The sequence below is a fragment of the Triticum aestivum genome, chromosome 6B (assembly GCF_018294505.1).
Source record: "Triticum aestivum cultivar Chinese Spring chromosome 6B, IWGSC CS RefSeq v2.1, whole genome shotgun sequence".
Classification (NCBI taxonomy): domain Eukaryota; kingdom Viridiplantae; phylum Streptophyta; class Magnoliopsida; order Poales; family Poaceae; genus Triticum; species Triticum aestivum.
Window position 1 is genome coordinate 194,839,498 of NC_057810.1, and position 9,493 is coordinate 194,848,990.

At 42.6% G+C, this 9,493-nt stretch overlaps 1 protein-coding gene across 1 annotated transcript; it reads left to right on the forward strand.

The window, feature by feature from the left end:
* Positions 1-5,798: 5,798 nt before the first annotated feature.
* Positions 5,799-8,978, forward strand: LOC123136532 (proteasome subunit beta type-3). The gene is made up of 7 exons (XM_044555932.1): positions 5,799-5,987; positions 6,109-6,290; positions 6,411-6,518; positions 6,988-7,077; positions 7,960-8,044; positions 8,182-8,276; positions 8,745-8,978. The coding sequence occupies exons 1-7, from the start codon at positions 5,982-5,984 to the stop codon at positions 8,791-8,793; spliced, it is 615 nt and encodes a 204-aa protein (XP_044411867.1). The 5' UTR covers positions 5,799-5,981; the 3' UTR covers positions 8,794-8,978.
* Positions 8,979-9,493: the final 515 nt, after the last annotated feature.

A 9,493-nucleotide genomic window follows, 5' to 3' on the forward strand; every position in this document is an offset into this window, starting at 1 on the left:
TTTCTTCAAATTGGTGAACTTTTTTCAAAATCAATGAACTTTCTTTGAATTTTGATGAACTTTTATTCAAATTGGATGAACTTCTCTTGAATTTTAATGATTTTTTTTTGAATTTTGATGAACTTTTTCTAATGCTGATAAAAAAAATTTCAGGTTTGGTGAAGTTTTTTTCAATTTCGATGAACTTATTTCAAATTCGCTGAACTTTTTTCGAAACTGATGAACTTTTTTCGAATTCATGAACTTTTTTTTTCAAATTTATGAACTTTTTTCAAAATCGGTGAACTTTTTTCTTTTTTTTTCTTTTGTCTTGGTCCGATGAATTGGTTTGCAAATACATGGACGTTTTCTTCAAATTTGATGAACTTTGAAAAATGTTCAGTGTGTATAAAAAATGTTCATCATGTATAGAAATTTGGTCAGCATGCATTCAAAAGGAGTAGATCGTATTTGAATTTTTTTTGCATGTATTTGAATATTTTTCACCATACATAGAATTTTCGGACACGTACTGAACATTTTGTGAAAATACGTTGAACAATTTGCGAATACCAATTGAACAGTGTGTAATAATATATACTGAACAAAATTAAGAAACATAGTGAACAATTGTATACTCATTGAATAACCAAAACCAAAATAGAAAAAAATCAAAATATATATATATAACCAAAACCAATTGTATACTCATTCCTGAACATTTTTTATATCCATTGAACATTTTAAATAATACACGATGAACATTTTTGAAACAATATGAATATATGTGTCGAACAATTTTTGAATACGCATTCAACATTTAGTAAAAACGTTGAAAAATTTCATAATATACTATGAACATTTTTATGATACACGACGAATATTTTTATATGCAAAGGTGAACAATTTTCATAATATACAACAAACATTTTTCTTAATACAATGAAATTTTATGTAATACACAGTGATGTTTTATAAAATTTGGTGAAATTTTTTGAATACATGAACTTTTTTCTAATTCGCGATTTTTTAAAAACTTATTTCAGATTTTTTTTCTTTTCCAAAAAATCACGTCTTTCTAAATTGTTTGTACCAGAAATAGTGCGGTTGGTGTTGTTGTTAAATTTCTCGCGCTGTAATGAATCGCTAGATTGTAGTAGATGTACTTGTTAGGCATGCTGCCTCGTCACTAAACGGCGCGAGATCGAATCCTGTTGGAGCAGCTTTTTTGGGAGTTTTTTCTCTGCGTGTTCCTGGGCCGGCCCACCAGATAGCGACAGTGGGCGCCAGTTGCCTGTACCGGCGCTTAATGAGCCGTATAGGAGTCCACCCAGTTCCTTCGGTGTTCGCAAACCGGCACCCCCCCCCCCCCCCCCGCGCCAAGCTGGGCCAGCCCATGTTTTCTTTTGTATCTGTTTTAAAACAAAGCAAAAATGAAAATGAGGTAACGCATGGAGTGCGATCAACAAGGGATTGAACCCGCAATATCTTTGTCCCAAGAGAATGACACTAACCAAAACGCCGGCTCTACATTGTGTATACCCTTTTCCTATTGTGATTTTTCTATGTATACTAAATCACCCCCTACATTTTCGATTTTTTTGTTTCCTGTTTCTTTTCTTAAGTTTGTGAACTATTTTTCAAATCAATGATTTCTTTTCAAAATTCGATGAACTTTTTCCAATTTCAATGAACTTTTTATTTTTGATGTGTTTTTTTAAAATTTGATGAGTTTTTTTTTCAAATTCGATGAATGTTTACAACACTGATGAATTTTTTTTCGGAATTGATGAACTTTTAAAAAATTCAATGAATTATTTTCAAATTTCGGTGAACTTTTTATGAAATTTGATTAACTTTTTTCAAAATCAATGAACTTATGTCAAAATGGATGAACTTTTTTCAAAATCGATGAACTTATTTTTGTAAATTGATGAACTTATTTTGAAATAGATGAACTTTTTTCAAAACTTATGAACTTATTTTGAAAATCGATGAACTTTTTTCAAAGTCGATGAACTTTTTTTGAAAGTTGATGAACCTTTTGAAAATCGATTAAATTCGTTCAAAATAGATAAAAAAATGAAAATCAATGATCTTTTCTCGAATTTTTGAACTTTTCCAAAAAAATCAATGAACTTTTTTGTAAATGTTTAAACCTTTTTCAATTTCCCAATTTTATTTCGTAAAAATAGAAAAACCGGACGGTTTTTTTCTTACGTGATCAACTGCAGAAAAAAATGAAAAAAAAACTTTTCCTTAGCGAGCGGGTGAACGAGCTCGAGCCACAGAAGCAAGTGGGCGAGCGATCAGGGGAGCGAGCGGGCGAAGGAAGCGAGCGGGCGAGAGAACTCTGATGGGCTGCCTTAAGCGCCCTATAGGAGCTCTCGAGCGAGACATATCAGCACCCTCTCTAAGCAAACCATCTAGGCCTATATATCCCGAAATCACTAGTTAAAGAGTACTCGTTGCGAACAATTCCCCAGGTCGTGACTAGTTAAAGAGTTTTTCCATTTTTTCGTAGATCCATTTATTCAAAACATTTATCTCTTAAATCGTGCGTCCAAATCTTGAATCGCTTTCGCCGTTGGATTCCTCGCGTCGAGGTCTTCAAAACTAGATTTCATGTTGATAGGTATTATCGATTTTTTTTTTCACAAAAAAACCCGGATGAAAAAACCGAATCGGGAGCACGCCTTTTTCCCTTCCGAAAGAGGCATGCCCGTGCCTCTGACGAAATCACAATTGTGCCTCTCGTGGAAGCAAAACCGTGACTCTCACGAAAAAAAACAACAACAGAAAACACGTTTTTTTCCGTTTCCAAGGAGGCACTACCGTGACTCTCGCGAAAGCAAAACCGTGACTCTCACGAAAAAAATATAGAAAATGCGTTTTTTTCCGTTTTCAAGAGGCACGGCCATGACTCTCGCGGAAGCAAAACCGTAACTCTCGTGAAAGAAAAAATAAATAGAAAACACATTTTCTTTCCGTTTCCAAGAGGCATGGCCGTGCCTCTCGCGGAAACAAAATCGTGACTCTCGCAAAAGAAAAAAAATATGTTTTTTACGCAATTTTTTTTAAAAAAAATTTCTCGAAAAGCTAGGGAAGACCGGTGGAAAACCAAAATATCGAAAAAAACGTTTAAAAAGCCGAAAACGCGTGCGAAAAAATAAAAAAAGAAAATCCAAAGGAAGCGTCCAAAACACGACATGTGGCGAATCGCCGAGAGCGTGTCAAGTGGCGCTGATCGTTGCGAGGCTCCCGAAAGAGCGCTCGTTAATTAGTTGCTCTCTCTATATTCCCCTAAGAGCATTACTAGTAGAACCCTCAAACCCTCAAACCCTTGTAGCAGTTTTAAGGGTTGAGAAGTGCCAGTTTTTGTCACTTTTAAGGGTTGAAAAATAGGGGCAAAGACTAGAACCCTCAAATCCAACTCGTAACCTGCTTTAAGGGTTGGATTTGAGGGTTCTAGTCTTTACCTCAACCCCAACCTTTAAAACTGTCATTTCATATATCACACATTTCATCACATTTCATCATATGACATATCACAAATTCCATCACAATTGACATAAAACAATAATCATTCTAGTTATTATTACAACACCGAATAAAACAATAATCATTCAAATTATTACAACAATGTTTGAGCAAATAACACTAATTGTTCGAATCAAATAGGACATAGAAAAGGAAAAAAAGATACATCATGGGCCAATGCGCCGCCCATCCAACTGCCAGTGGTGCTCTATTAGATCATCCCGGAGCTGACCATGAGTGGTTGCATCCTCAATCTGACGATGTGCTTGAAGAAAAGCGTGTATGCGAGAAGGGTTTCTTTCCGGTTGCACACGGGTACCAACATTGTCATAGAAACAAGGGAGGTTTAACCCTCTCTCATCCTCTAGGATCATGTTGTGTAGAATCACACAACATTTCATGATGTTCATCAAGGTTTTTTTGTCCCAAAACCGAGCTGGACCACGAACTATGGCAAACCTTGCTTGCAAAACACCGAAAGCTCTCTCAATATCTTTGCGGGCTGCCTCTTGTGCCTTGGTGAAATGAGCCTCTTTTCTTGTTAAGGGCACCCCATTTTTCTCCTTGATGGACTTCACAAGAGTTGCCCATTCGGGATAGATGCCATCGGTGAGATAGTATCCCATTGAGTACTCATTGTCCATGATTTTGTAGTTGCAAGCTGGAGCATCCCCAGAAATTAATCTTTTGAACAAAGGAGATCTATTGAGGATATTGATATCATTGAGTGTTCCTGGCAACCCAAAGAATGCATGCCAAATCCATGTGTCCTGAGATGCTACGGCCTCAAGCACAATGGTAGCATCACGGCTTTTACCGCAATACATTCTGTGCCATGCCTTTGGGCAATTTTCCACCTCCAATGCATGCAGTCAAGACTACCTAGCATCCCCGGCCATCCCCTTTTTTCATTCATTTCTATTAATCTTTTTGTATCTTCCTCGTTTGGTGCCCGAAGATACTGCTCACCGTACAACTTGATGACCAACTTGGCAAACCTACGGACTGACTCTGTGGTTGTATCTTGCCCAATGCGAAGATACTCGTCGGTATAATCCGCGGGTATGCCATAAGCGAGTACCCGCATTGCCGCCGATATCTTTTGATATGCACTAAACCCCATGATACCGGCGGCGGATCTACGACGTTTAAAGTAATATGAGGCGGCCTCACAATCGGTGACAATCTTCACAAACAAACTACGCCGCATTCGGTACCTTCTGCGAAAGAGACGAGGAGGGTATGTAGGTACCTCGGAGAAGTAGTCTTCCATCAAATGTTCGTGTCCGAGAGCGCGGTTCCGTAGATGGTGACTCGGCCCATCTTCGACCCTCTCCTCTGATCCATCAGCTTCACGCGGTTTTCAAACAATTGCATGTCGATGAGGAGGCTCACCATCTCGACGTCGTCATCTTGCAACAACTCCTCAATGTCGGAATCGTCAGATGTCGACCAATCCGACGAATCGGACATGACAATCTCCTCATTGTTCATCTCCATCTGCAAAGGACATTCACAAATTAGTGCTAAAAAATGAAACAAAAAGAAAATGAAACAAAATAAAAAAAATGAAAAAACCTCACCTCTCGGACGAGGCGGCGTCGGCAGCCGGGGCAGGGCGGGAGGGCGGCCAGGGCAGGCGGGAGCCGCGGCCGGCGGGAGGGCAGGGCGGCGGGAGGGCAGGGCAGGGGCGGCCGGCGGGAGGGCAGGGCGGGAGGGCAGGGAGGCGGGAGGGCGGCCGGGGCGGGGCGGCGCAAGGGAGGAGGAGGCGAGGCCGGGACGGGGAGGAGGAGGTGCGGCCGGGCGGGGAGGCGGCGCCGCGGTGCGGGACGGGGCGGGGAGGCGGCGCCGCGGTGCGGGCCGGGGCGGGGCGGGGAGACGGAGGGGCGGCCGGGGCGGGGCGTGGAGGCGGAGGGGCGGCCGGGGCGGTGCGCAACGGGGTGGCCGGAGGCGGGCAGGGCGGCCGGAGCGCGGCCGGAGGCGGGCGGCAGGGCGGCGGATCTGGGGAGGGAGCTGAAAACTCCCTCCCGCGCGAAAGCGAAGAGGAAACCGGGTCGACGAGGGGTTGGGCTGCCAACCCCTGTTTCTACAGGCTGGGAAGGAGTATAGGAGTTGAGCCTCTAAAAAAATTTAAGGGTTTAAGGGTTAAGGGGTTCTATTCTTTGCGATTTTTTTGTCTCAACCTGTAAAAAAGTGGTTATTTTTGCGGGTTTGAGGATTTAGGGGTACTACTAGTAATGCTCTAAAAAAAATCAGGCCTCTACTATGTACCAAGTCTGGGCCGTAAATTAACTGCCTCGGACTCGCTCCGAGACTCTTGACTGACTACTGGGCCACTGCGCGAGACCCAATTACAGAGGACTCGCCGCTTTTCTTTCCGTCGCCGGATACACAACCGAAGCCGCCGCGCTCCGCCGCCTCCTCTCGCTCCGCCTCCGCCGTCTGTTGCATCCCTGCCAGCCATGTCGGTGAGTGCCCTCCGCAACCGTACCCTCCGACCTCCCTGCTTCCATCCCCATCACGCAAAACCCTAGCTCCTTTACCCGCTTCCCCCGTCTGATCCGCGCTGCCTCTTCCCCCGTTCCGCAGATCTTCGAGTACAACGGGAGCGCCGTGGTGGCGATGGTGGGGAAGAACTGCTTCGCGATCGCCAGCGACCGGCGCCTGGGCGTGCAGCTGCAGACCGTCGCCACCGACTTCCAGAGGGTGTTCAAGATCCACGGCAAGCTGTACATCGGCCTCTCCGGCCTCGCCACCGACGCCCAGACGCTGTGGGTCTCCAATCCTGAATTTGCGGTTTCTGGTTGCTTGGCTGATCGCCCCTGATTTGGTGGCTTTCGTCGGTTTAGGGTTTGGGTCTGACGTCTGTCTGCCGCGTCATGTGTGTGCAGGTACCAGCGGCTGGTGTTTAAGCATAAACTGTACCAGCTTCGGGAGGAGAGGGACATGAAGCCTGAGACCTTCGCCAGCCTCGTCTCCGCCCTCCTCTACGAGAAAAGGTGAGAAGTTCCAAGCCTTGAATTCTTGGTAGCCTGATTTGGAACATCGTGCAATGATGATGGTGTTAAGAGTAGAAAACATGAACCATCGCTGAGCATATGAAACAAATGTAAATGTAGACTCACTGAATTGCACTGCGGTGACCGGTTGGCCTATAAGAAGTAGTGTAGGTGTTCCTTCTATTGGGTTAATCTTCACATAATTCGTGATAAGAAAAGTGATGATTGACGATACAGCTGGTTATGAAATTTGAAATGTTCCTACTGATATGTATGTTAATATTTCTGCAGTTATGCTGTGTGTCCTTTATTTGTTCGATCTGATTTGCAAATCATATTTTTGATTAGCTGAAATGTGTAGGATGCTTTTGTAGATACAGTATCATTTACTGTTTCTTCTGTCTTATTACCACCTGTTATATTAGCTGAATTATGGGGATGGCTAACAGAGTTATTTCATGATATTTAGGTTTGGGCCATACTTCTGCCAACCGATCATTGCCGGGCTAGGTGAAAAAGATCAGCCATTTATATGTACCATGGACTGCATTGGTGCCAAGTATGTACCAGTTCTTGTCTTTTCATGACCTTTTCCGTAACTTGTGCTACTTCCTTCTCAAAAGTACATTTAGTTGAATATATGGCCATGTGCTATGTTTTATTTACATATTCCCTCCGCAGGGGATTATAGGGCCAGCAATCCACCATGCCCCGTCCCTATTTATTAGGCCAATTAGATTCTGCTGCTGGTCCCTCTAGACGATTAGCCATGCAGGCATGTGAGAGAAAACGGCTGATGCATGCATGCTATCCATTGGCCGCATGCAGGCAGGGGAGATAATGCGTGTGTGCTTGGTGGAGAAATCTAAGGGATTGGTAACTAAAATGGCTAGTGCCTTGGTTGTGGAGAAGTGGCCCCCCGGCATATTAATCCCGGATGGGGGGAGTAATTCAAGTATGGTACCTGTCTCCCATGAGCGTGTATAGCAAAGAAGAGTATTTTCTTTAGCAGTTTTTGCTCAGTCAGAGTCCTAAGATGTATTCAGGCTTAGGTTAAAAATGATTATTGTCAATTGCCATCCAAGTGTTGACAATGATAAGGTGTGAGATTTATGGGGAATACCTTTCCCTGTGACCAACATGGATATTGAATAATGAGGTTCAGAAAACACCAAACTAGGGTATAAAGGCATCCAAAACAAATAAGTAACTAATATTGGCATATATAATGTTACTTGGAAAGGTTATCTTGTTTTAGCCTTGGCAGGAGCCGTACAAAGCTGTATTGTTAATGTAGACAGTATGCAGGTATACTGTTCCCATCCACAGATTGCAGTGCTTCATGTCAAGTCTCTTGATACATGATAATATTAATTCGTGTGAACCCTTTGCTGGCTTATCTGTAGCAGGCAATCTGATCAAAAGTGCTTTCTTTATGCAGGGAACTGGCAAAAGATTTTGTGGTTTCTGGTACTGCTTCAGAATCATTATATGGTGCTTGTGAGTCCATGTACAAACCAGACATGGTTCGTTTCCTTACTCTAGTGATGTGTACACACTAATTTCTTTTATGTAGTTCCTCATGCAAGATACTACAGCAACTTCCCTTGTCTGGTTTTGTATTGTAAATATGACAATTGTTTTAATTATTTATTTGGTAAAGGAACCTGAAGAACTATTTGAGACAATCTCGCAAGCATTGCTGTCTTCTGTTGATCGCGATTGCCTGAGTGGTTGGGGAGGTTATGTTCTTATTGTGTAAGTTCCACACATCTCTCAACTCTTACATAGTATACAAAAGTGTGACGATCTCCCTGCTGACCTACTGACGCTGATACAATTTGTTTATTATTTGGGCACTTTGTGCGCAAAACTTTACCTACTGAAAATGCTAATCCCGTGAAGAAGTGTTATAATTTGATATTTGAATTGCACATCAGATTTATAACGATTTTGTAACTGTGCATCATAAGAGCAATAATTTTTAAATATAAGATTTTTTAGAGATTTCAATATAGACTATATATGGATGTATATAAATGTATGTTAGAGTGTAGATTCACTCATTTTCCCCTGCATCTAGTCCATATTGGAATATTTAAAGGTCTTGTATTTAGGAACGCAGGGAGTAGTGTACTAGCATACCAGAGATCAGAGGAAGGTGTTTGCCCTCTCTCTATGCCTAGTCCTTGTTGATATTCTGATACTTTGTTTTCCTGGTTGCAGAACGCCCACTGAAGTTCAGGAGAGAGTGCTAAAGGGAAGAATGGACTGATTTCGCAACACCTGTAGTCCTAGATCACCTAGGAGATTGTTCCTTCATATTCGACCTGAAACCTGTGTGATCTACTCTTTATGTGCTCAAGCACTTCTGTGTTCTACCCTACAACTTGGATTTTAACATGCCACTGAAATCTGAAATTGAAATCATGTGTGCCTGTGCACTTTGTTTCAGAATTACAACCTCTAGTCTGGGCAGGCTTTTGTTTGGCCTGTTGACACTGGATATGATATGTCTCTGTGCCTTTTTTTTTTAGATCAGTACTGCGCCTATTCTTCTGACGACCTATATTATGCATTTTGACTTGTATTGCGGCAGCGCCTTGTATAGGAATGAAACATGCTCTGACATATTTCCCATTTTTGCATCACACCGGTGCACACTAATATAGTATTGCCATATCCTAATCCCATGTACCCATCACTTGCCTTATCTCCTCAAGATATACTAGTAGAAAATGAGATCTCCCACACGAACGGCGATCTTCCGTTGCGTCAGCCGACCAGTGTTTTCGCCGGCGCGCCGGAAGCAAAGCACGTAAAGAAACCACTGCCTGCATGCATGTCAACTTAAGGGACTTTTGTAAGATGACATGTAGCGGTACGTCGCGGTCACCTGACATGTACAGCCATCCGCTCAAATCATGTCATTGCCTGATCAATTCCTACAAGAATTTTTTACACGGCACACATAA